Raw genomic sequence first — 27,203 nt, 5'->3', positions numbered from 1 at the left:
TTCGGGCTCCGTAATCGAAACGTACACGCACACACACACACATCGAAATGGAGCAGCAGCATAGCAAAGAGAGAGATAGAGAGCGAGAGAAAAAGTAGGAAGACAACCCCGGAAAGATTCCGACCGACTGCCACCACTAGGGAAGGAACAGTAAGGAAAAGATGCGGACAGACGCACGAGTGTGCGTGCGCGTTGTTTATGCTTCCGCTTGTGTGTTGTTTTGTTGCGCGATCTGTTTGCTCAAGCTCGCTTTCGTTCGCATCTGTTTCGTAACAGATAAGCGCTTACCGGGACCAAGTCGGACGCTCCAGAATGAGAGGAAAAACAAAACATTCACATGGAGTTGTGGTGTGTAGCATAACTTTGGCCTGGGGCATTAGCCAGAAGCCTTGCTGGATGATTTTGTAGCGCGAGTAGCACAAGCTGATTGAAGAGCATGTTTGCAAACCAGTAAGTGCTAAGTTAGTGGGAACTTTTGTAGTCGCTGCTAACCGTCTATCCCCATCCTCATATATCGCTATTACGTAGCCAGCGGGGTAGAGCACCCGATTCCAGCATTTTCCGATCGATGCTATCCTGGCGTACGTCCTTATCGCGGGTGTCCTTGGAATCGGTTCGATGGCGAGCGTGGAGCAATGTTTGCAGAGCAACATCGAAACAAGAAGAGCGGTGAGAGTGTGCATGAGCAACCGAACCTTTCTACCATTTCCTCCGCTATCCGTGTAGCTGGTGTGTGTGTGTCCTTCCATGCGAGATTTAGTGAGCAAAAAAGTGCACTGGAGATGAAAACACATGCAACAAAGCAGGCGAGAGAGAGAGAGATCGAGCATTACAGAACGAGAGCGCTCTTGGAAGACGTTTGTCTGCGATGCCACGAACACATCGACAGGACACACCACTAGCTGCGATACGAACCATTTTGCTTGTTTGTGTGTATGCCAGAGCTCTACTGCTAAATCCTTTTCGGCCACCTCGCAGAGACTCCTGGACGGGCGATAACGCACACCAGAAGAGCGACGAAAACGTAGCCTCCTCAGGTCCACACTGTCAGCTGTCAGCATTCCCAAAGGACACCACACACACACACACACACACACAAAGCTGTACCGAAAAGGCGAATAAATCATTGCGGACTAGCGGGCACGATTGTTTTTGAATGTTTTATGAGCGCCCAAGAACGATAAGAACACGCAGAGTCGTAAGCGACACACAGTGTGTATTAGAAAATTATGTCAAGCTTTCTAAGCGTTATGCAATGCTGACCTCATACGGGAGATATGGGACTGGTAGGTTTTGCAAAGGTTTGTTTTTTTCCCATTAATACTAATGCACTGAAGTGGCACATCATGTTGTTTTTCAAGCATTCATAAACAAATACATTATTAGCCACCATTAGCCATGCTTTATTGCTAGAAAATCAACATCATTAAAGTAAAAAGATCCAAATTAATTTAGCAATATACGAATTATGCAGGTAAAATAATAACACAAACCCGGTTCGTATACATACAAACACAACATGTGGCACTTTTACCAACCAATTCTGATCCAACCAAATGCAACAGCTTAAAAGTAGTTCCGCAGCAGTAGACTTTGCTTATTACATCGATCGGCAAAGCATCGAACGGTGCGGGTTTAGCGTAGAAGGATGAAAACAATTGAGTAAACAACAGCCCCAGCTGCTGCTCCCATCGCAGAAAAGCGAAAGGGCGAAGAGCTTTTTACAAAAGGGGAAAAGCTTCTACCTTCCATCCTGGCTCCATATGGACACAATTAGCACGTTTGTGGGGTTAAAACAGCGAGGGGACAACAAACGAGCGGGCAAATGGCACAAGCGAAGAAAGGAAGGGGTCCGGCCCATATATCGAGCAGGAAATGCATCGGGGTATGTGTGCTACAGCGAGTGCTGCTATTGAATTAGAAAAGCGACGAGCGGGGAACGTGTGACGCGCGCGTTTGTGTGTGGAGGGTAAATAATAGAACTTGTTTTTATCCGACTTTTGTCTGCGGGCGGTAAAGAGCTTCACAGAAAGAGAGACCAAGAAAAGGGAAGGAAAGAGATAGATAGCGGGGCGAGCGCTAGTGCACACGGAACTATCTCTTTTTAGAGAAAGCTCTATTGCAACCGTATCTCTGTCTCGCTCGCACGCTTATGCTAATTTGTATTCTTCTTCTCTGCTTTCCACTTTGGCCGACCTGTTTTTATCTAGTTGGACTTTTTTTTCTCTTTCTCCGTCTCTCACTCTCTCTCTCTTGCTCGCTCTTCCCGGATTTACTCTCCAGGTTAATGTTAATTTAGCTGTATATAGCAATGCCCTTGTGCTGCGTGGAACTCGCTTGCCTAGCGATAGACAACACAAGAAATGCTGTCATTTTTACGAACGCGTGTGGAACGAAAGAATGGACAAGAATTGTGCTGTGTGTTACAGCATTCCAGCACAGCTGGCTACACATTCGGAGCCAGAGCACTCATAGCCACCATGCAGACGAAACGATAAACGAAAAAAAAACACAGTCGATTGCAACCAGAATAATTTGATGTTTTAACACATTTTGACTTACATTTTGTCTGCCGGGTGTTTTGTACCGCTATCAGCACGTTTTCCACTGCGAAGAAAAGGAGAAAACACAATCCAGAATTACACAAACGCACGCACTAATTCGCCCCTGGGCGTAGTATTGTACAGAATGCGCCGTCTTTCGTTGGTTTCTTGGATCGCGCGTTAGAATTCCCCACCACACTGCCCATCTAACTGCAGCCGCCACACACACGTGTGTATTGCCTTTACGCAGCTGCTACTGCTCTGCCTACTATGTTTGCTGCCTTTTTTTCGCCTATACACGTTCGAATTTCTGAGTGCTGGAGCTTAGTTCCCCAAACGTGCCCTGTGTCAGCAGAAATTTAACACTGAATTTCAACGTACCCGCACCAGCGGTGAAGAATAAACCGTAAATGCCGGCTTAGCACATTTGCTGGCACAAGTAGTAGTAGTATGGGTGCGTTCGTGTGTGCGAGTGCGAGCACAGATGAATGATTTTTCTGCTTGCACCGGCAGGCAATCCAAGGTTGGCCTCGAGCCTTTGGATTAGGGAGAATTCAATTGTACACAACTAAACACACACACACACACACACACACACACAAACGCCCGCTAGCAAAACATTCCTCGAACGGTCCGCGCGCGTGTTGCTGATTTGGCCCGAAAAAGGGTGAAGCAATATGGCAGTACAGAGCTACGTGGGCGCCCTAAACGTGCATCATCTCATCTCACCAAAACGATTATTGGGCTGATTTGGCTTCCACCTCATGCTTCATAACATCGCGTTCCAGCAGGCGCACACACACACACTTCACAACACCATCATCAACGGGCACATCACCGCGCCCGAGAAGGTTGGGAAAAATCGATATATCTTCTCCTGCTGCTGCTGCTGCTCTCTATTTGGCTCGCACACACATGCACGCACGCACGCACGCACAGCCAGCGGAGAAATGGGGTTCTCGCACACAGAGAGCTACACACCCTTTGGCCGTCACACCAACGACAACGCACATACACACACACACGCGCGCGCGAAAGTCGGACACACCTTTCCCTAGCACAACGTCGACGGCGACGACGACAACAGAGGGCCACGGATGGATAACAACAATCGCTTCAGCACACACACACACAAACACACACTGAGAGACAGAGAGACACAAAACCCCCCAATAGAAACGGTGCTTGGGAAAGGATTTCTAGGGGTTAGATAATTAACACTCCCCACGAAAGCACCCGAAGGAATCGACGGGAGCTGGATGGCTAAATCGATATTGATAAAGGCCCCACAACACCACTGGAATGCTTCTTACCGGAACGAATGTTACTTTTTGTTGGTTTCACTTTGCGTTCATCTACGGACACAACCACACGGTTACAGGCACACCAGCAAGGATCTGTGCTGTGTAGCGCCCGCTTGTTGCAGCAGCACCGCCGACACCCGACAAAAGGTTACTTGGATCAACGCGCTATGGAACTAACCGATTTGGATAGTTGTGTGTTTTTTCCGCTGCTTTCTTTCTTTTAGTTATCTTTTGTTGTCGTATCTCCTTCTCCCTTTTCAGTAGTCTTTCTCGCTCTGTCTTTCTGCAACAGCGCTGCGGAGTGTAGACGAAGCACCTGCGAATACTTTCGCGTCCGAACTGCAATTGGGAGCGGAAAAGCTTTCGCCAACTGGTCGATGCTCCCCCTAAGGAAGTGTACGCCTGTATGTGTGATGTGCCTTTGCACACAACGCTGTGTGTACGTGTTTGCGGGAGAGCACCAATTGAGTTAACCTTGATGTTTGCGACCACAACGCGCTATGTGCACGAGACCGAGCAAGTGAGAGAGAGAGCCTTTAAAAACCAATTGTAGGCTAGTTTTCAAGTATGTAACTTGATCCAATGAATTTTAGTCAATTTTTTAAATACTTTATACAATTAAAATTTTGGCTTTTCGCATTTTGTTCTTGCCACAACAAATTTCTAGCAAAAGATCTACAAGAGTTTATTTTGCCATGTCCAAACACGAAACATAACGGATAATCTAGAGAGGAAAATCGATTGCTGAGATCAAGAAAAAGAGAGAAAGAGAGCAAAAAGAAGAGAGAGAGAGAGTTTGTGAATCAAAACAATCTGAAAGCTTCAGCTGATAAGAAAAAAAAACTAACCAACAATTTTATCCTTGTGGAAGAGCTTTCGGATTGTTGACAACAATGTTGCTTTTAACATGATTTCCAATCGTAATCAATATAATCGACGAATAATTGTGTCATGCAAACACATAACCACACAAAAATGGTATTTTGAACCACAATTTTATATTTCCGCACAAACTGTAGCTATTGTTCGCTAGCAATCTACCCCTTTTTTCGAATAGTCAACCGTACAAATTCCATTCCGTCCATCCTAGTTCCCCATGCACCTTCCTACAGTGCCGGCCATTATCGGCAATAAATAAAAGAAGTCATGCAATGTGTGCACACCCGGTTTTGCATCCGCGGTCGCCTTTACAGCTCGGTGTGAACGTGCGCACCACTGTCCTTTTCCGTCGGATGGATAAACAAACCCTCGGCGGCGATCCATTCCGTGCCGGAGTACGGGTTCGGCAGGCCAATCACCTCCATCTGGCCGTTGATCGGCCGGCCGAAGGTGCGTCCGGACACGCCGAGATACATGTTGGTGTCGATGTGCTGCAACCGGACCGGATTCGTCCGTACCCAGCTATCGCCGGAACATACCACCAGCCAGTGATCACCGGAATCGCCTTCCCCTAGAAGCAAATTTAGATTTAAATCGTTTGATAAAGGAGGACTGTGTCGTGTCGCTTACCGTGCTCATCGCCATAGGCTGAGATTTCCTGATTGCCGGACAGCGGGCTCTGGAAGTGATGAGAATGCAGATTCTTGTTCGTGGCCAGATGATGCAGACGTATCGTGTCGCCACACTTTACTGGTTCCCTGTAATAAAAACACACACACATGAGGAAGGACCCTTATGACTTTCCCGAACATGTTCCTACCCTCGTTCGCAATGTTTGCCCGTCGCAGCCTTCACTGCCCAGTGGCTGTTAACGTCTTCCTGCAGCTCGGTAGCCGTCACCGACTGCTGGCCCGATCCCGTACCGTACTTGACATCGTGCGAGTGTAATCGCACCTTGTAGTCCGTGTTGACCAGCTTGAGTACTGTTCCGCAGGTAACATGTCTGTTGTTTCGGGCAGCTACGAGAAAAAAAGGGAAATAAATTAGAGTTCGTTTTGTTTCACGAAATGAACGCCGACACGCCGTGCTGTTGATAACACTGACGTGGTTTTCAGAGTTGTTGGCAAACCGGCGAGCATAGCACACACACACGCACACAATCACAAGGGGCGCTGTGGGCCAATCGTCGCTTCCCAACACATGCGTCAGCAAAACAAAGGGATTCCAAAATATACACCCACCTTCTATGAAATTGATCGTGCCGGCTATGCTGAAGAGAGCGACTAGGAAGGAAACGGTGGTCCTGTGCGAGCTGTACATCCTTAAGAATAATTTTAATAGAAACGCCTATCCAGGAATAACTTCAGCGCAAAATACACACGCTTTGCACACTGAGCAGTTTCTAGCCAAATGCCAGTGGGAGGGGAATGTGAGTTTTTTGAAAATGTCAAACAGAGTCTGACAGCGCACTGTGGGACAATATTTGCACCAATTGGACAAAAAATTATAATTTAAAATTAATTGATTTTACTGTTGCAAAATCGTACATTTGTGATTGAAATTAATAATTTTCGTTATTTTCATAGCACAAAGGATTTTACAAAATATACTCTTTCTTTTCTCACGTACTACAGTCAGAATGGATCGGTTTTCCTACGCCATACCGGCTGTTCATGTCCATTTGGCTGTCAAATACATGGGTTCGAACTGGTATAAACCGACTAACTGTTATACGAGTTCAAATTAAAACAAATGAAGTTCGTTGCAATCGTTCAATTTTGAGCAAATGCAAAACCCCGTCTTTTAGATTTAATTAGAATACTGTTCATGCATAATAGGAACATCTCACGAATTTCAATGTGCAGGACAGGTGATCAAAGGCTTTTTTCATTTGAATTCATGTGCATACATTCATTTTGTTAGGTTTTGATTGCACTACTAGGTTCCCGACAGAAACTGAAGTGCAAAGCATAAAAGTTACTTATGAGTTACTTATGAGTTGCTCATGCAATAGTCCTCACTTTATAGTGGGTCACAAATGGCTCATCAAAAGTGCACGCGAAACCGTCTCACTGGTACTGGCACAACACCAAACCAATGAATTTTAAAAGTGTCCTTCGGGTTTTAGTTGTTCAATGACTCACGCGTCAGTTTTAAAGTTCCGTGTTGGTGATCCAATGCAACGGAATCCCAGATCAGCTGTTCAGCAACATCCTACAGACAAATCATCACCGCTTCCCGGCCGATCTTCAAGGATCATCATACGCGTGAATCATACATACCTAAGCAGAGAAATATGCATCGATTCTGCACTTTCACATACATACACAAGCAAAGGGGTTGAGTATGCTCCACCGGAGACAGTGTACAACAGTGAGTTAGATTGGTGTTTGGTTTGAGCTGCAGCAGAAACTCTGCAACCACGACGACTATGACCAGCACCACCACCACCACCAACAAACGCTTCTTGCATGCTCACCAACTTCCCTGCAAATGCCACATGCACTTGAGGGGGGAGGGGGGGGGTGTGAGGCTACACAACTGGTTTTCTTCTGCCACACTGGGCGCCTACTGCGCTCACCAACACGCACACATACGCAGACAGACTTGGCCGTGTCTGCGCGCGCTAAGTGTGTCTCGCGGGCTGCGTTTCACTCAGGTCGGAGAGAGATTTCAACGGCCAGATCACAACGAACCCTGGTCGCATGCTGTCGCGTCGTCTGGCGGTTGGTGTCTCTCGTGTGCTTGAACTGTGCTGTGCGTTAAGACGTGGTGGGTGAACGAAACGAAAAGAAAAAAAGAACGAAGTGAGTTGGGTTTCTTCGAGTGCAACCAATTCCCGTACACGCAGTGTGGCGGTTTTGCTTTTCGCTTTTAGTATCTTGATCGCTGCACTGTGGGGGGAATTTTCACTCGTTTCGCTTTCCATCTCGTGCTGGTTTTGCTGCAAAGTTGGTCAAACGGGTTTGGTCGTTACGTTCTGCGTTTGTTAGTTAGGTTAAAGTGGAAAAACATACATAAATCAGTGGTGATGGTGATGGGATGAAATAGATGACAGTAAAAAAAAACTAAATGACGAGAGCATCGAGATCTAAAGCTCGCAATTCCAGTCCCGTCCGTCAGCCAGTTCTGAAATGATGCCACAACGACAACGTTGCTGCTCTCTCGAAATGTCAAAGCCTTCACCTTTACGAAGTTGAGAGCACAAGACGGATCTTAGCGGGTTCGCGATGCTTTCGGACGGTTGCCAGTGCGCTGTGGTGGCTGTGTTGCCATGGAACGTAAAAGCAAAAGTCGTCCACGAAAAAGGGGGCATCCGATAGGCGACTGCGTGAACGAATTTTAGTGACGCTGCTGAGCAAGAATGAGCTAAAATCGAAAACCGATCCATTCGGATGCGACCGAAATCAGTGGACATCATAGGTGAAGAAGTATGACGATCGTAAAGTTAAAACATGAAATTCTTGCCACAAGATCAGTTGTTGAACGGTGAAAGTTGCAATGTTGAGCAAGTTGTGCGCAAGCTGAGATCCATTGTAGCAGACGACAAATCATTCTCCAATAACACAGTGTGGTGCATTATAAGAAAGTAGAGTTGTGATGTGAAAAAAAAGGAATAATCATTCTGATGCACCACACACAACACAAAAAAGCGGTGCAATACAGCAATACAAAATAACAATTCGTGGCTCTCTCTGTGTAAGCCAGCCAAGCGAACGGTGTTGGTGTTTCTTCATTAGTCATTCTAGCGCCCGTCAACCCCCACCAGGGAGGGCTGGGAGGGGGTGCGGGAAAAGGGGTGGCCAATCGAAAGAAGCATGGCGGTGGGCCGCCACATGCAGAGCGCGCCCGATCGCGTGTGTGGGTGCTGATCGTCGTGTGCATGTGTTGGTTTCGAAGCTACTTTGCGTACCTTGACGCGGTGCCAGGCGCGGTATGCCACCGTTACGTCTTATGTAGGGGTGATGGTGGTGATGGTGGGGGTGTTTGATCGTTCGCCCGTCTCCGTTTGTCTTGCGGATCGTTACTCGCCACCGCGTTTGTGACACTGCGATGGACCTGATTTGTGCTTTGTGTGTGTGTGTGTGTTTGTGTGAGTCAGTATGTGTCAGCGTGTGTGTGTGTGTGCTTGTACATGAGTGGGCAATCGAAATAGTGGCCAATGTTGCGAAGGTCTTTGAAGGTAGCTGCTACATAATGCCCATGTGTCCCGTGCGCTGGTGGTTGGTTGACGGTGGCCTACCAGGTGGCTGATGCAGCTAAACTGCATACATATTTCTATTCAATATCGGGGCCGAAGATAGGATACCTTGATGCAGACAGTCAGCTCAGTTTAAAATGCGGCCAAACCCCAAATACTTCTCTCGCGAAGGGCAGAGAAAATGAAGAAAAAAAACTTTCTTTTTTGCATCTTTATATTCCATTGCCCATTTCCCAAAAGCAATCAATCTGACAATCGATAGACCCTTAAAAGTTCCACACACTTAACAATACTGACCGGTTAAGACTTTCGATTTATTTTTATTTTATGTCCATATGTATATTTGTTTGTGTGTAAAATGTTTAACTTATTTTTTGTGTCAATATTTTCGTTGCGCTTCTGGTGAAAGGCAGTGTGCGTCGACCGAACCGTCGTCGTCGTCAATGATTGGGCCGCCGTTCAGTGGTTGCGTAAGATAACGGCTGAGCTGAGCGTGTAAGGAGATCGAGAGTGGAAGAAAACAGCACAAGAGAGCCACAGAGCGCTGGGACGGAGGGTTGATTTTCGGCATTGAGCGGCTTTTGGATAAGGCAGGCAGCATAATCCCCCTCCCCCAGTACCGTGCAGCAGTAAAAGGGCAGGCTGAAGCAGACAGCTGGGCTGGAGTGATCAACTGTTGACTGGAGCCGTTTGTAGGTAAGTTTGAGAGGGATTTTTTTGTTATTGTGTGTATCAAATTTAATTTATTATTGTCAAGTAAAAATAACCCAAACAATCAAGGTTGATTCCGTCGGAGGTGGGAGAAGCCCTTTAGCACAAAAGCTTTTGGCTTGATATTCAGCAAACCGTTTTTTGAGCTCAAGGCCATAAGAAATGAATGAAAAAAAACGCATTTTTTACGATATCTGCAATAATTTCAGCCAAAGCCCCGTTTTTTTTCTTATATGCTTATTAAACACACTGACGTCATGAGGGAGAAGGAAAGTCCACTCATAGAACGACAATTTTCATTGAATGCTTTCCTCACATAATAAGTATTAGTTAATGTTATGAAATTACTGTGTTCGTCCCGGCATTTCGTAAGACCCACTCACCACTATCAAAACAAACCTTTTCCTTCCTTCACGCTGGCTGGTCGCGCTTTGGTCGCTAGAGCTTGACAAATTTTGCACAAAAAAACCAAAATAAAACTGTCTCACCTAGTCTCTGGTTTGTATAACGATGATTTAAAATACACTCCACTATGCCTTAACGAAAGATAACGAAAAAAAGCTCATGCGTAGCATATTACGTGTTCATTGCGTTACTATACGCAATTTTTCATTAACGAGTGAAGCTCAATGATGTTATGAAGTTAATTTTAAAAATTAGTATTTTTATTTTAATAATAATTAATTTTGTTTTCGAAAAATAACGTCAAAAATAATTGAAATTTATTCAATTTTATTATTTGCTTCCTTTTAATTAAAAGCTTTCGTTTAAGTAGTGCTTACTTACGCACTGCGAAAGCTTGCGCAAACGCCATGCGTTCTAAACGCTGTTGCAGCTGTTGCGCAGATTTCCCAATATCCTTCCGGAATATGGACAGACAACCAACGTTTGGAGTTGCAACAAACCAATTTCCTCGCTATTCGAGCTGTCAAAACAATATCATGCATTGTTCTTAGCCACCTACCCTTACCCTCAGCCCCAGTGTGTTGTTCAGCCCACCCTTCAGTGAAGCAATCACAACACTCACAACGAAACGGATGTACATTTTCCGGTGGAAATCCATAATGGTTTCGTTCCGTTTTTTTTTCTTTTTCTCCTTCTAGTGCACGGTTTGCACAACGATCTTTAGGCACATAAACGCTGCCTGTAACCGGCATGCAACATGCAAAATAATGCGTATGCACTTTACACACTAGCGCGTTGTTTTTTAATTATTTTGCTCTGTTTCTATTTGCTTGTCGAAACGAAGGGGAAAACAACCCCAACGCTCGACGCCCAACCGCAAACCCGTGGTTCAACAATCAACGCCACCACGGGCGTGCGGTGGTTGTCTCGCATGTCTTGCACCAATCAGAACGCGATCAACCACAACCCCGTGCGTTTTCGGCTTTGTTCGCTCCGGTTGCTCCGGTTCGAGCTTAAATGGTTATTGTTTCTGGTGTACATACACACACACACACACCCTTGCACACGTGGCGGAGAGCAAACAAAACACATAAGAAACAAAATCACCCAGAATGTCAAATGCATACGAGGTTTTCGCGTGTAACGGTGGTGCTTAAGATTTCTACGCCAGCGCCTCGGGCCATTCGAAGGCCTTCGAAATTCGACACGTCTGGGTGGAGCTTTGGGTGGAGGGTGTTACCGTTGCGAGCATGCATGCAAAAAAACCAAGCGTGCCTGAAACATTGGTTTTATTTCACACTTGCAAGGCCCCACTCGACGCTGCCGTTACTGCCCAGGGCTTAGTCGTACGGGCATTGCTTCAATCGGTCTGTTCTTTTACACCCAACGAGTACTCGGCTGTGCTGTTGTGGGCCCATTACACATTGCTTTTTTTTCTTGAAAGATTGGGCCATTTTTTGCATGTAAATTCAACCCGATCGTTAACGATCACAAGTGGTGATCACGGTGCGAGTTGGAACAGACCCGGGTCGTAAGAATTTTATTAACTCCATAACCTTCTTGTGCGCCGATTGGCGCTCTCAAGGCTTTATGGCATGTAAGCAGTAAGCCAAAGGGTGGATCGACATGGATAACGATCACGGAGTACTTTGTTTCCTCCACTAAGGTCTGCTGGTATTTCGCCACAATCTAAAGGATGCATGAACAAAGGCAGTTTGGAATTCTGTTGAGAACGGTTTACTCTTTTTTTCTCCTCTTCTTAGACCAACGATCATGCACACCGCTTCAATGCTTCAAACGCGTCAAACTCTTTTAAAAAGAGATTTTTGACGTGTGCAGTGCAAAGTAACCTCAAAAGCCTTCACAAAGCCTCCAATTACGGCACCGTGCAGCAGAGAAAGGACGTTACTTTCTTCTCACCGGCACGCGGCAGACGGCAATTACAAATAATGGGCCGCCGGGGTGGCGTCAGTAAACTCCACACAGCAGTACTCCCCTCATCCACCGATTGAGCAGTGGATTGAGCATCGAATCCGCCCATTAAATCGAAAAACACATGAAACAAGTAAAAATGTGCCGAAAATGAAACGCTGCTAGAAAAGTGAAATTGTTTCTAAAACTGGCCAAGAGGGGCGTTTTTTTGGGGGGAAAGGAAAGGGAAGGCCTTTTTGCATGTACGGAGAAATATCGCACCTAGCTTGTGTGGAGCAAGCTGCCATTGAACCCGATGTATGAGGGAGTCTTTCTCTCTCTTTCTGAAAGTACTAATGGCAATGTAACGGTCCTGCAATCTGCAATAATTTAAGCCACAGCTCCTTTTTACTTTCATGCTTATGGTTGTGCACTGAGGTCATGTGGGAGAAGGAATTGGGTGCAAAGATTCGAACGTTGATAAATGGATCATTGCAGATTAATAATCCCTTCAACTCTTAGAAAAGACAACGAATCAACGACCTCCAATGTTAGGACAGGTCAGGTTGGGGGCATTTTCTTGCTCTTCACCGTCAGACGAGTAGCGTATTTCCAGCCATCAAGTAGGCCAAAACTTCAATGATCGTAAGAGACATGCTCGCCGCACTGGGCCGACACGGTCCGCTCGGCAGTCCGCTACTCCTCCTGATGGAGATTTGAAAAGTGAAAATCATTTCACACAGCCTCACGCAGACAGACACACGCAGCAAAATGGGGAGCTAAAATATGCGAAAAGCAATAAAGAAAGAAGAGAGCTGGTGAATCGCGCAGAGAATCGTAGGAAAGTGGATAAAGATGGTTCAACGCGAACGCGCGCAACAGATCGTCGACCTAAGCGCGCGAGACGGGACGGAACGGTGGAAACTTCTTCCCCGTGCCGGTTTTCAAAACGGTTCCGAAAATGCGAAAGTGAAACCCGATGAAAAAGGTTACGATGAACCGCAACGGGTGTGAATGAGAAGCGAGAAGTTTGTTAAAATACAGGTGACAGCATCACCAGTGAGAGATGTTGGATAATCGGTTGTGGTGGAAAGCGGGCTAAAACAAAGTCACACACAAATGCAAACAAACAAACCACACTGGCGTGATCGGAAGGGGATGAAAGAAAATGGTTCACGATCAGTGTTTAGTATCAGACCAAATTCGTGGAATTTGGGAAAATTAGTAAGAATCGTTTCAAGGTATCGCGATCGGTATACAGCAGCTTTCATTGATTGGTTCCGGGTCGTATGAAGCGTGATACATCCCAATCCAGGTTCCTTCCAGTGTTGTGCAAATAGAGCATTTGTTTGAGATCAATGAAGCGCTTGTTTTGGGTGAAACAAGGCAAGAAATTGGGAAGAAGCACCCATTACTACGACATACTCGACTCGGCACAATGCCGAGCAATATAGCTTTGATCAGTCAAAGCAAAAGTGTACACAGTGTTGGAGTCGTTTTTCCTGTGCTCTCAGTTGTTCGTGCGACTGAAAATAAATCTGCCTTCAAGTGATAGCAAAACAGTTCAATTTGTGCTCAACGCTTGAGTAAAGAAACATTTCATCGATATAGTTAGGAGAGTGAGTTAAAACAAAATAACAACAATAAGTGATAGATCTCAATCTTTCATTCAAACTACTCTTAGACCCACAATTTTCCACAAAACTATGTCTATTGAAGCCTCACCAACCTTTATGCTAACGTAAAGGAAGCGCCATAGAAAAATAGAAAACAAATTAAACGTCTGCAACATAATACGCCAGCTGATGCGCCCGAGAGCATATGAGTGCGCGTGCGCAGCTCGCGCTTTCACGCACCGCTTTCCCTTCGAGCACGCGTAACCTCCTGCGATAGATTGATTGCTGGAAGCGAAACAGAGAAGCGACGAAAACCAAAAGCCCGGGGAGTGCTTCAATCCCGCACAATTACGCTCTCGATTAGAAATAACAATAACAGGCGATGATTAGTGCGCTCGGTGGCCTGGATGCGTTTCGACGAAATACTCGCTCGATCCCCATTCAGACTCTATTGACTGCCGACTGAGGGATGCAATTTTCGTAGGAAAAGAAATTTTCACTTATTATAAGGTACGGTAAGAGGTACGCCCTCCTACTTTTGTGTGCCTTTTTCATTCACGCATGTAATTATGCTGCCAGAGAGGGTGGACAAGGGTCGGAAGGGAAGGGATTTAGGTGGCGATCATCGTCGGTTGGAGAGATTTCTTCTAAATATGATCATCAGAGATCAAAGACACAATGACTAAGATAATGCAGAAGTAGTGTCTTAAGTTCTCCACAGAAACAGCCCCGTTGTGTTAGCCATCTTGTTACGCTAATCGGGCACATATTGAGAGCGTAAGGCAGTACACAAATCACTTCACAGCAGTCGCTGCCAGAGCTAGAGTTCACACTTTTGTCTTCACCAGTGATGGTGGCACTCGGAACAGTGCTTTGAAATTCTCACGAGTGATATAATGTATTGTGCCTCATGTTTTGTTACAATAAGTGTGGGCTGCTGATCAACAGCACACTGCTGAATGCTGTAATCTTAATATTTCGTAAGATGGGTGCAATTTTCGACACATGCATACCCTGCTTAAGGAAAGTTCTACGATCTTGAGGTGAATGCTGACGATCGCTTCCAAGCAGCGTGCGTGTGTGAGTAATGAAGGTTGGCTTTGGAGAATTGATTTGTGCCAAACCCGTCTTGACCCCACCCGAAACGAGATCCAGTGACCTCCGATCAGATTGAATTGCCTTTGCAAACCCCCCACAGAGCTCTTCAAGATCGGTTCAGCATCGACGGCAAATCTTGAAGAGCTCGTTCCCCTCTAGCCTTCTTCTTCTTCTTCGCACTGCATGGATTTGACCGTAACACATCAGCTTCAATGCTGGACACTCTACCGCGCTGTACAATCATGGGGGGATATTTTTTTATTAAAATGAAACGCTCATACACAGTCTCCCACAGACCTTTGCAAGAGGCTGCTAACATTCGAAAACAAAATTCCACTGTTTTGGGCGTTTGGAAAGTTGAGCTAACAGAGAGAGTGAGACGAAAAAAACATGACAGTGTCCAAAAGTCGAGGTCTAAGTGCTGATGAATGGGCGACAGACAGACCGACACACACACACACACACACACGGGCTGGTCTAGCAGCCGCTGCGTACACAATCGCTCAAAGAATCCTCGCGCTTGCGTGGCGTGGCGGATTGTGCAATTTGTGCGCTGAATCGGTACGCAAATAAAATGCTGTCCAGCATGTTAGACGGCTGCTGCCCTGCCCACCATCTACCCTGGCCCCGGGTGAGAGCTATGCCGGTAATGTGTAACACCATTTTGCCACGCCATTTGTTTTGCGTGTCATTTGCGTGCGTTACCACGGCGATGGCGTTTGCCAGTCTATTGATGGAAGCTGAATGGTGAGGTGCCCAAAACGGCTAATAACCATAACGGTAGCGCGGTTGAGGGTTTTCGTCGTTGGGAGTAAAAGCCTTTAAAACAATGCAGCATTCGGCGCGACCTTGCTACTGGGGTAGGATAATGATGATGGTGGGTGTATGGTAAGCTGTATTCAAATGCTTGCTGGTCAGCTTTAATGAGACGCAGCACAGTAATGATGGTGAGAGCGCTCAAGGCGAAGGATGTATCGCTAGGGAGACAGAAGCAGAAATGATGGTCCATTATTGGAGCAAAAAATGCAGCCTCATGACTGTTATCGCGTTTATTGAAATTAGGAGCTATATCTTTGAATTGTTAAGATGTCAGCGTTTTACTTTACATCCAGAGATCACGTTACCGCCTAGTTTGGTCAATTCACAATCTTATAAATGCGTTTAGATCTTCAGAGAATATAACTGTCTTTTCCTCTTTTGTATGATGCTTTGTCCTTTCCAATCAATCGGCATTGAACGGTGCATCATTAACCAGGAAAACAACATTAAGAGTCTTTCACGCTCAATCTACAATCTCAAACCTCACCACCAGCTCGCTCCAGCTGTTTGCTCCATTACGGTGATTCCACCCATCACTTGCGATACATTTAATCACCCTCACGTTGTTTGCCAATGTAAATATGGAAGCGTTTGCAAAAGGTCAACAAACGGCCATTGATGCAAAGATGTGTCTGTGCCACCCTATGAAACATCCGGTTGATCGCGACGGCAAACACTCAAACACACTCCCCCAATGTGCAAAATGAACAACAGTGAACTGTGATCCAATGGGTGGAAAATGCGAAGAAAATGCGGAGAAAAAGCCGCAAACGCCCACAAAAGGCAGTGGTGGTGGCTTTCTCCGTTCCGTTTTTCCGTTTTCACTTGAAGATCCCAATCTCGCTCATCCCGTTTTCGATCGATCTTCCGGTTTCGTCCGCTTCCTTTCGAGATGAGCTTATCACATCAGTTTTTTTTAAATGTGTTATTTCGTTTTGTTTTACTGGTCAGGTTCACTTTCGTTTTCCACGGAAGCTGCTGCTGCTGCTACGAAACGACAGCAAGATAGCCAAACACAGTGCGTTACGACATTCGATCGGACCGTCGTGCCGCCAAGGTTGCGATGATATTTGCGATGGAAGAAGCGGTGGTCCAGCGTGTTTACGATCAAACACACACACAGACAGATAAACTTTCGGCTGGGAAACAGGTTCATCACCATTCGATGGTAATGCTGCGGCCCTGAAACTGGTCATCTTCAGTGGGCTTAATCGCGATAAAACAAAGTTTCGGTTTCGATCCGTTTGCTTCATGCCTGACCAAACACGCTTGGTTCGTGCCGTGATGGGACAAACGAAAAGATGGTTGATTCCAACAACAAAAAAAGAAGCATATTTTGGCGAAACTTCAAGATCATCAGTGATAGTGAAATGGCAACTGTTTTGGGGCAAACATTGAACATTGCAAATCGGTAACATGATTCACCGCCAGATGTACTGCTGACGTGTCTTAACGATCTACTACTACCCAAGCACAGCATGCAATGCTAATGATCTAACATCCGGTACAGGTGCTAGATAACAGAACCATTAAGAATGATCGCAAATGCCGTTACGATGATCATCCTTGACCCAAATGGAATTGCGAGGATCCGGCATCCGTACCTTGGCAGTGTAATGGGGCAGTGCGCACACAAGTCTAATGTTACTGCCCGTAACAATGTGTTACAGTAACATACAGTCACTTCTAACGGTATTGCGCGCGAACAATGCGCTCCATCATCGTGACGATCATCACAGCTCGTCATGTTAGCAGTAGGCACGCCAAATCTGAATACCCGAGGATGGTGGTACAGTCATTAGGAGAGGATCGTTAGGAAAACTGAAATACAATGGTCAGAGCATGTTGATGATTGGCAGCTAAGCGAAACTAAGCCCTTTCTAATGACAGTCTGGGCAAACATTCTGCTGGCCTTAAAGATCATTTGCCAGGAAATTTACAGTATTTATCATCTACTAGGAACTGTATTGGACAGCAAATAGTTGTATTTATACAACGTATACACTACTCCTTTCCATTTCCTGTAGGCGTTGATCATGTACCCGAAAACTACTTTCAAAACTACGGTCCAGCAAGTTCTGCCGTTGCTGCCGTTAAGCAAATGGAGCAACTCTCCGTAAACATGCGATCCGAGCGCTCTGCCAACGTTCGGCCAAGTGTACGTTGAAACCTTTTTATTCGTGCTATAGCAGTAACAGTGGCGAATATCCAAGACAAGACTCACTTCCCCCTCATCTGAACGGACACGTTGGCCGGTTTGGGGTTGCTTACCCGTTGTGCCCGTTGTGCACGGTGGTGATTGTGTACCACGGGCTCGCTCGTTCGCCTGCGAAACGAAAGAAAAAGTTGTTTCCTTTATCGCTTTCGTGGGCGATCGGTTTCGAAGCGTAGCAAAAATGGCTCAAGCCAGCAGAGGGCAGCCGGACCGAGCCAAGTCCGGACGAAACTAGAAAACTGGTTTGACCACTCCACTTGGGTTCGTGAGGCGTGAGTGAGGAAATTAATCCAGTACACGCCCGAGACGCTTGTCCCCTAGTAGCTTGGCTTGCTGTTGGTTTTCTTTATTTTTTTACGATCCTTTTTTTGAGTTGTTTAGTGCCTTGTCGACCAACTTGAACAGCTGGCTGGGCTCTACTTAGACTTTAGCAGTACTAGTTTTTTATTCAAAACTAAGATCACAACACTAAAGGCTATAGTGCCGCTATCGCGCTCAGGTTGTATGATCAGAAGCCGTTATTGCAAAGGCTAAAAAGTAGTGAATAAGCTTTATCCAATTATGAATTATTCTATTTCTAAAAGAAAGCACACTTCTTGCCCAGAGTGAAACGTGTCTGCGGGATGGTTACTCATCAAACGAAATACACTTCGTTTCCGAAATAGAGCCGCCCAACACGCAACACTCACGCAATGTGTTGCCTAGCGAGCAGAGATCCTAATCATCTTGCGTACGTGCAGCAGAAGAGGGCATTTGTTGCTACGTGTGTTGCTAGGTTCGGACTAGCGGAGGTCATCGCCGCAATTCCAATGCCTACGGAGTGCACTAGAACGATCCCTCGCCTACCTCCGAGAAGACATAAAACCTGTCAGCAAAAACACAACCAAAGAAGCCCGAAATGGAAATCGTGCTCATCAAATTGCTCTTTTATGACGTATCCACGATCCGCTGCTGCTCTTCCTAATGCATGCTGAGGCTCTAGGGCTCGCGAAGGGTAACCTTCCGGAAGACATAATTTCGTATGCAACCGGTGTGTCTGTGTGTGCTCTTACACTCACCTTAACAAACGGTGTGCTGTCGGTGCGTCTAAAACCTTAGAAGACGCAGATAAATGCTGACATTTTGGGCACTCTTTTTGCACCTCATCCTCTTTGATGGTGCTGCGCCTTTCGTTGAACGAGATCATGGCGACTTAATGATGATGTCGCTCTAAAGTTTTGATGTGTTTGTATTTTCGATGGAGCAAATCATTCAAAACTAGCTGAAACAACCACCAGTACTACTGTTGGTGATCTTAAAATCGTAAAGGAGTTGAGCTGAACGCACTTAAACGTTGCAAAGAGACGAACATTTTGCCAACAAAGAAACCAGTTCGGTTGCTTCTAGGGCTTGGACATGGCAAAGGTTGGGTTGGGTAGCGCTTTTCGACTACTTTCTGACTGCAACTTCCAACGGGCGTACGGCTACAAGCGTTAAGGTTGAGAACCTCCCAACGTTGGGAGTTCACACAGTGCAGGCGAAAGCCCTGGGGGCAACAGAGCGTGCAGAATATGAAGACAAGGTCGTCCGCAACGCTTGGCCCGATCTTGATCACACACTGCACACCAGAGCATGACGTGGTGTGGGTCGGGTCTTACTAATACTATTGAATAGTAAGAAAGAGGGAGTAGCAGCGGACAGTAACTTAAGTAAATTCCACACTCTCCCTTTGCGATCGGGCAGTACTGGAAGGTGCTGTTTGATTAATGTGTCTTCGCCCTTAGCGGAGATGCAGAATACATTAATTATACATAAAGCAGTGTCCCACTATGTATCTCACTGCACGGAATCACATATATAACAAGCAGAGTGCTAATGTGCTAACCATTATTCAATTACAACAACCTTCCCCCGTAGTTATCATGACTAGTAAAACATAGTTAAGCGATATTTTTAAAATCCAATCTACAAAACGCTAGATGATAATTTTTCCTCCTATTAGTAATATGATTCCTTTTCCTGTTCCTTAAAACTAGCCCCATTTATCACGGCTCTTTAAGGATCAGACACAACCACATTCCAATTAAACTGAACACTTCCTTCACCTCCACATTCCACAACCTCGAAGCCACCTCAAGCTACAATGCAGATGTTGTGTACAGGAGAGCTAAAGAAATCGAAAGTCAGCATCCTATCCAGAGCGTAAGAGCAAGCACACGTACCTACCACACGCTCCTTTTGCTCCGACTGCACGGAGCAGCCGAAGCGCCGGCGGGGGGAGGTGCCGTTGTGACGTGGCACCATTTTAATTGACCCAACCCCGCTTCGGTTGCATATTGATCTGGCCGGCATGACAACGGCGCGATCGCAACGCGCCCGGCCCCGGTACGGATTGCGCAGCACAGCGCAGCAACCCCAAGGAAGTTGGCAAAGTGACGCAGATCGAGGGGTGCAAAAAAAATGAAACCGCGGCAAACTAAATTATATCTGCCATTCTCTTGCTGTGGTTAGCGCAAATGTGTGAGGGAAGGAAAAAAAAACTGTATACGCTTCTGGTACATTTATAAAAAAGGAGTATAAATCGATTGACAGCGATCGAGTTGGTTGCGTTTTGCTTCGGTTTTTTTTGTTCGTTGTAGAAGTACGAGCAGAACGACCTCGTTTGTACATTTAAAAGTAAGAAAAGGGGGAAAGATCGGACGGCAGAATGGGCAGCAAGAAATAAGCAATGGACAGGGAGCTCTCGTCGAACGATCACCGGTAAATCTTTTAGTCCAACCAACTCCAACCAGCAGACAACTACGACTGCAGGACATAGCAGGAAAGGGTATTATACGGCTGAAAGTCAACTCTCAACGTTTTAGCGCGCGTAGAATTATGTTTCGCTGTACTATTCTTCGGTTTCGTATTTTGCCTGTCTGCAATTTATGTTGCCTATTCGCCGATCACCGATAAGCAGCAGGACCGTGTGTACTGGTCGTCGAACTTCGCATTTGCTGCCTGCTGCAACAGTGATCGCCGGTTTCCTGTACCGATCGATTGACTAATGGCTTTAGCCTACCGGAGAGGAATGCGAGGCAGCAAGAAAAAAACCCACCTCTGAAAGGACTTGGTGTCTCTTGTTTTACAGACTTCCAGACATCGGTTGGACATGGGTTGGGCTTGAAATTAAGCACCACCCTAAACCGAACAAAGTGTCGCAACTCTGCACGCACAGACCAGCAAGCCAGCCGAGTGAAGGTCAAAGCTTGGGCGCTTGGGTTGGGATGGGTTTACTGACATTTAAAGATCAGAATGTGCTGATCGTCCACTGCACATCTCCACTTCCTGAAGGTGGAAGACGCAAGAATAGTGCAGGACGGTGAGTTCAACGGCTTGCAAGGCGTACGCCGCACGCGTCTGCTGCTGGGGAGCAAATAAATCTCACCGCAGAGCATGATCCTCAGGCAAAAGGAATCGACTTTTTTTTGTAGCGGCCGTTCACATTTTTGTACAATGAGCGCACGAGAAAGGAGGAAGTGTTCTGTGCCGGGCGTTGTTCTCGGTCCTCCTGCGTGGCCGGTGGAACCGGTTCTGGTGGCGTTGGAGTGTTGTTGGCCAGCTGGCGGCCGGCTGAACGATACAAATCACAAAAAAGGTTGAGGGCGTGAAGGAATTGATTGGGAGTTTGTTGCGTCCAGCTGGAGGAGTTGCTTGCTAAATCTGAAGGAATGATATAGACATAATTTAATATTTAAGATACAGTCAACAACTAAATTACTGTTTATAGCACTCTCTCTTTGATCGGAAACTCCCACGTGATAAAATGTAGACAAAACAGCACATCATAAAACAGTTTGCCATTTTTAGCTTCTCTCCACCCGAACTGTTCATGAGACCCACACATGTCTTTAACTTTCTTTACATCACCTTTTCAAGCTTTTCCCTCCGTCAGTCAGAGGCAGCTCTACCGCATTCCACCCATAACCTCCATTCTATTCTGTGCAACTCTCATCGTTGTTTTAGGCCACCCAAAATCTACTACCCACATCCCCTCCCCCTCCCCCCCTCGCATTTTGCTCAATGCGGTTCAAACCCGAGGTTCAAGTTCAACCCACCACAGCATCTTCACGACGGCCAGCCACACCAAATGCTAAACGGGACGGAACACACAAAACCCCATTCTCAGTGGCGTAATTGGGCGATTCTGTTCACCTCAGTTTCGGAAGTAGGAAGTTAGCACACTTCTTGTTCCGTTCATTGTGTGACAGAGGTTTTTCCTGCTCGGTTTTCGGCGAGGTACAACACGGTGACGATGACACCGCCAACGTTCACCTCCCTTCCGATGCGAATGAATTATTCGGTAGGACGGATGATGACCGGTCAGGTCCGGTGCGTTTGGATTGGTTTGGTTTGGTCCGAAAAGAACATTTTTCACAAAACAACGCTCCAATGCTTAAGAAGAGCAATGAACGACCCGAAACGGTTGACCAGCTGCGTGTGATGTCGATCAATTATTCGTTGATCGTTGGCAAAAAGGGAACGGAACTGTTAGGCCGTTCACAGCTCGTTAGGTTTAACAACGGCGCGTTGCGTGGGATTTTGGCGTCGCCATAGCCGCAGCACTATTCGTCAATCTATTCGTCCGCCCTGTAGCCAAGAGCAATAGGTTCATGAGTCACTAGCCAGCCAGCAACGCAGCAAGGGGTTAAATCCTATCCAATCCATTCTCTACCGTGCCGTGCAAAGTGAACCCTTCGCCAAAAGGATAGGAGGTATTATAGCGATAGCAAAAGATTTACAGTGCCCCAAATAGCGTTTGAGGCTTTGGGCAAACCTTACAATACTGACCGCAACCAGCCGCGCAAAATGGATCCCGGTGGCAATGGATTTGGTTTATGTTATTTCTAGCACGGAACTTGTTTTCTTGAAAGTCATGCAGGTTTCTACCTTTTTTGTGTGTATGATAGCAACGAACGACACTGTTATTAATAAGGAAAAGGTGTGGCTGATTGAAGTGGTGATGCTTGAGGTGGATTAGGCTATTGAGACTATTGGAATGTAACGCTTAAGCTTTTTTTTGTTGGAACGAAAAACGAACCATAGCTCTTAAAATTCGGCTACCGTAACTCTGCCCTCATTCACTGCGGCAAAAGTGATTTTCTTTCGCAACAATGTTGTGCGCTGAGCTTGATTGAAATGATCTATTGGCTCGTTTTGGAACACAATTAACTACGAGCCATTCACAAGTCTCACAAGACGCTATAAACAGTTTAATGTCGTCATTCATTTTCAGTTGCAGAGAATATTGGATTTGCGGTTTGGCAGCAAATGCTGACCCTTTTTTCTCATAATAAAACACTACTGCTGGTATGATATATGATACATAAACCATCATCAGCCCATCATGACCTTGAGCAAAGCGATACCTTTACGCTAGACCGGACGTTCTCAAATATCTTTTAGTCGTTTCTTTCGTTTCGTTTCTTTCTCTCTTCGGAAACCACACACCATTGAGATATTAGTAACCCTCTTCAGCAGGTTCTTTTGGGGTGTAAATGTCACTAGTTTGACCAGTTGCTTGCTGCTACAATCCTGTTTTCCGCAGACGCATGTATACTTTGAACGTCGAAAAACGTTAAGCACAACAGAGTTTAAGATCGTTCAGGTTTACCTAAGCTCACAAAGCAAACAAACAAACAGCACCCTCGTTTGGAAGCAAACTAATAAAACCTTTTCTTATCTTTCTGTTTCATTTTGCAGAGGCTTAAGCCGAGAAGATGTCTGCTATCAGACATCGACCTCTGGCAAATGGTCCCAACGAGAGCGATGACAACTTTTCCGACGACGAAAGCACGCCCTTGACGCATGACATCTACGGAGGAAGGTAAGTGATGGTTTAGCACGGTTTAGCTGAACAACGATAAGAATTAAGAATTAATTTAAAAAAAGCATACCTAAAAAAAACTCTCAAGTGCGTTCATTGCCTATCCCTCTGTTGAAGTCTTTCGTTCGGACTACCTTCAAACACCTCCAAATACACAATCAAAAGCAAACAAATTGGCAAGAGAAGGCGACCGTGTGGTGCCGCGGTTCCAAGAGACGATTTGGCAGCATGTCAGCTTTCTCCTCACGTAACCATCAAGCTGTTGCTGGCTATCACGCACCTGAAGAAAGAAGCTACCCCTCATTGAATTTACCATCGCTTAACTGTGCATAATGAATTCGACCTTGTTCGGTTTGATCGTTGCGGAGTTTGCTTTTTGTTTTTTGTTTCTGCTTCTCTCTGTCTTCGATACACCACACCACTAGCACGAAACAAACGATTGTTGACGATTTGATAGCTTCCAGTTGGTTAGCGTGCCATCCATATGCGCAGCCGGGCCGTTTTGCAGCTGCGTGTGTTAGTGCTGCGTGGGGAGCATGGGGCCAAGCATAAACCACTACTGTCAGCGATGGTTTGGGAATGCCGCAGAAAGAAGCCACCCAAAAAGTGTGTCACAACCCGGATCTTGGATGAGCTTTCTCAGGGCTTCTGGCACTACCACCTTGGCTAGAACAGAGCCACACAGTCATCTTCATTGCAGTGCACACCACAGCACTGATCCGCACACAGATAGTTGCTAGCGCGGGGTCTTATCTTCTTCTGCATTCTGCACAGCTCGCACTATTGCAGGCGCCACACAACGACAGGCTAATCTGTTACCATCAGCAGCATCTGTGCAACAAGCGCCCGCACAAACAGCGGGCCGGTGAGATGCACTTTGGCTGTTGTTCGGCAAAGCCCTCCCTCTTTCGCATCGCTGTTTATGCCAACCAACTGCTCGGGCAGTTGCTTTGGCGCTGCATTCAACAACAATTATGCAGCAGTACTATACCACCGCGTTGTTCGTCTTTAGACCTCCGAATCCGAATCCGTGGGATAGCATAAACATCATCATTTGGAGCGACTGCGGTGGACGGACAGCGAAGCGGCGGCGGCGGCGGCTGTGAAGAGCGATCGTTATGCAACTTGTGCGGTGCGGTGTGTGGGGTTTAGCAGTGCTGTTACTTCATTCAAACGTCACCCAACACTTTTACGATAGACCGTCGGCGGTTCGTGTTGTTAATCAACAAGCCACAGCCACCAAACCAAGACCCGTTGGCCGCTGGTCCAAGAATGTAGGCGTTACCGCGCCGAAGTGCAGAGTTCAGTACACGCTCTTTCTCTCGGTTTGGGGTGGATTGCACCCTTACAGGCAAAGATGATGATACGGTGCTTGAGAAGGTCTGAGAAGGTAGACCCGCTGCCATTTTATGAGCATAGTTACTTGGTGCTAATGCACGGAAGACTACTACTACTACTGTACGTAACGTTCAGTAATGGCAGTTGAGCTGTGATAAATAGTTGTTAACAGCAATTACCACACGGGTACTGGATTCAAAGATTTTGAGGGAAGTAATAACAGAAGTGATGCAAATCTAGAGAATACAGAACATAATATAGCTGAGTGTACGAGTTTCAAAGCTCCATTTCTCTGGTGGCACGGTTTGACGTAAGAAATGATCTCCGACTCTCATGACTGCACATTCACTTCTGCTTGAGCTGCAGCTTGATATGGGCATGCGAATTATTATTGTCCTCTTTGAAGCAAGCGGAAGCGGTAGCACCACATCACACAAAACCACCACCCGCTTCATTCGTGCAAACCTGCGTTGGCTTTTAATTTTTACAATCGATTGCATTATGTCAAGCGAATTGCGTTACATCGTTGCGTTACCGAGGGACCGCGGAGAGACCGGCACTAACTAGTTCGGTTCGATTGCGTTACTTAAAAATTTAATCGAATGATCTCACTCTCACCCTTCAAACGTCACTCGTACGGCTTAGAAAGAAAGAGGGAAGAATAAGCAACATTGCCGGCAAACTGAAATCGTTCAAAATTTAATCGAAACTTGCTCCACCGATCAGCGATTTTATGTAACCGCGCTCGTACGATCGAGATGGTGCAGAAAATAGCGCATAGCGGCAGCAGCGTTAATTTGAATTCAGTTAAAAATATTGCAGTTTTAACGCGAAGAAGTGAAGCAGAAGTGAAGAATTTCGTGCAGATCAACACGTGTGCGGCCATTCGCAGCCGATTTCGGTCGGAAGGCACGTGTGTTGTGTGGCTTGAAAAATTCGATTGTATCCGGGAAGGGTAAGCGAACCGGAACGAATGACGAACGGGTAGCCAGCAATAAAAAAAAACATGCAAAAGCCTTAAGCGATACTTCAGCAACGTCACACTTCCTAATGGGCATTTTAGAATGCTACAAAATGCTAAAACCATCATCGAAAATGTTTGAAAAGTATCCCCCTTTGCCACATACCAATCAAATGTTACGCTAGCTGTTAAAACGCTCAGTGCACACTAGATGGGAAAGCATGTATAGCAACAGCATTTCACCTGGGCGAACAATGTGTGGAGAAAATGCCAGACGCATGTGCAGATCGGTGCCTACGGGTATTCACCACGCCTAACTTCCCCAGGCCAAATGGTTGTTGTTGCGTACAAACCGCATAGATCGATCAATCAGCATAGCGCACATAACACTGCTGCACTCTGGTTAGCGTTTAAACACACACTCTCACTGTCGAATGCAGCACGTGGTTGTGGATTAGAAAAATCGCACAAAAAGGATGGCTAAAGACGACAGTAAACTGCGGAGCAAAGAAGGATTGTTAGCGATGGGCAGCGCGGTTTTTTGTTGCGTTTTGTTTTGTTTTCCACCGTATGGTCAAGTGCGTTTACTTTTTGGTCACCCACCGAAACGGCATGCTTCTTCGATCGGTTCCCTGTGATCGGATGGACACGGCGGCGTGATCGGTGTTGGTGGTGGTGGTGGTGGTGCTGCTGTTGTGGCGTGCTTGACCAATCAACACTCCGGTGCCAATTGAAAGCCGACCAAGCCAAACGCCACCAGGCGAAAGACGCGCTCAGTCCGGCTCATCCATTGCGATCGGAAGCAACGAGAGACGAGTTTGTGCCCTTCGCGGTTTGTGCAAAGTCGGTGTGTGATCGATGGTGCCTGCTCGTCTTCACTAGTGCCCAGTGTGCCCAGTGACTTCAGACAACTACGAAATTTGTGCTTTGGAAGCTATAACAATAGCGAAACTGTGTTGAATTAAGCGTGATATCAGTATCTTTGAGAGAGTGTTATAGTGTTGAAGTTGTGCTATCTAAGGATACAACTGAGATTATTCGGGAGATAGGTGCTTTCAATCGAAAGCCATCCTCCGCATGGCACCAGAATGTACCGGAAAGTGAACAGTGCTGCAGTGCCAGCAGCATCGGTCCCAACAACGCCCAGCAGCAATGGCAGCGGGACGGCCATGAACGGGATGGCGCTGCCGGGGCTTCCCAAGCCGCAGCGCAACGGGACAGAGGCTAACAACTACATCGGCTATCAGAGCCATCACTATTGCCGTGTGGCTAACGATATCGACGACGAGGACGAATATCTCATGTATGCTAAATCCTTACAGCTAGACAATCCAACAGCTCAAACCATTGGTCTTTG

General features: G+C 46.3%; 3 protein-coding genes across 5 annotated transcripts in view; 1 reads left to right on the top strand and 2 right to left on the bottom strand.

Annotated features, from left to right (window-relative positions):
- Positions 1-4,232, bottom strand: part of LOC120896066 (TLD domain-containing protein 2) — a 107,438-nt gene extending 103,206 nt beyond the window's left edge. Inside the window, exons 1-2 of one of the 2 annotated variants that reach the window (XM_040300056.1) lie at positions 4,026-4,232; positions 2,563-2,607 (exon numbers count right to left, since the gene is read on the bottom strand). In XM_040300056.1, coding sequence (XP_040155990.1) covers positions 2,563-2,564 — 2 coding nt within the window. In that variant the 5' untranslated portion in view covers positions 2,565-2,607; positions 4,026-4,232. Of the gene's footprint in view, positions 1-2,562; positions 2,608-3,856 lie in introns of both variants that reach the window. The other variant, XM_040300045.1, reaches the window with a different exon arrangement.
- Positions 4,233-4,823: 591 nt separating this feature from the next.
- On the bottom strand, positions 4,824-6,149 carry LOC120897735 (stromal cell-derived factor 2). Its single transcript, XM_040302803.1, has 4 exons — positions 5,968-6,149; positions 5,547-5,745; positions 5,357-5,484; positions 4,824-5,297 (listed from the first exon to the last, which is right to left on the bottom strand). The coding sequence occupies exons 1-4, from the start codon at positions 6,044-6,046 to the stop codon at positions 5,035-5,037; spliced, it is 669 nt and encodes a 222-aa protein (XP_040158737.1). The 5' UTR covers positions 6,047-6,149; the 3' UTR covers positions 4,824-5,034.
- Positions 6,150-7,391: 1,242 nt separating this feature from the next.
- The window catches only part of LOC120897708 (chitin synthase chs-2), a 28,936-nt gene continuing 9,124 nt past the window's right edge, over positions 7,392-27,203 (top strand). Inside the window, exons 1-3 of one of the 2 annotated variants that reach the window (XM_040302774.1) lie at positions 7,392-7,533; positions 9,337-9,623; positions 23,424-23,547. In XM_040302774.1, the coding sequence (XP_040158708.1) occupies positions 23,441-23,547 (107 nt within the window). In that variant the 5' untranslated portion in view covers positions 7,392-7,533; positions 9,337-9,623; positions 23,424-23,440. The remainder of the gene's footprint in view (positions 7,534-9,336; positions 9,624-23,423; positions 23,548-27,203) is intronic. The other variant, XM_040302764.1, reaches the window with a different exon arrangement.

This window comes from Anopheles arabiensis, chromosome 2 (assembly GCF_016920715.1).
Source record: "Anopheles arabiensis isolate DONGOLA chromosome 2, AaraD3, whole genome shotgun sequence".
NCBI classification, from domain to species: Eukaryota; Metazoa; Arthropoda; class Insecta; order Diptera; family Culicidae; genus Anopheles; species Anopheles arabiensis.
The sequence above is the reverse complement of the archived record's forward strand: the minus strand, read 5'-3'. Positions and strand labels throughout refer to the sequence as shown.

Bases quoted from the DNA above. Each gene is read 5' to 3' on its own strand.
- LOC120897735 (XM_040302803.1), bottom strand. From the start codon at position 6,046: ATGTACAGCTCGCACAGGACCACCGTTTCCTTCCTAGTCGCTCTCTTC. The intron at 5,746-5,967 runs GTGGGTGTATAT...TTTTTCTCGTAG, and splicing joins CACGATCAATTTCATAGAAG to CTGCCCGAAACAACAGACAT. The intron at 5,298-5,356 runs GTAAGCGACACG...ATTTGCTTCTAG, and splicing joins AGCCTATGGCGATGAGCACG to GGGAAGGCGATTCCGGTGAT.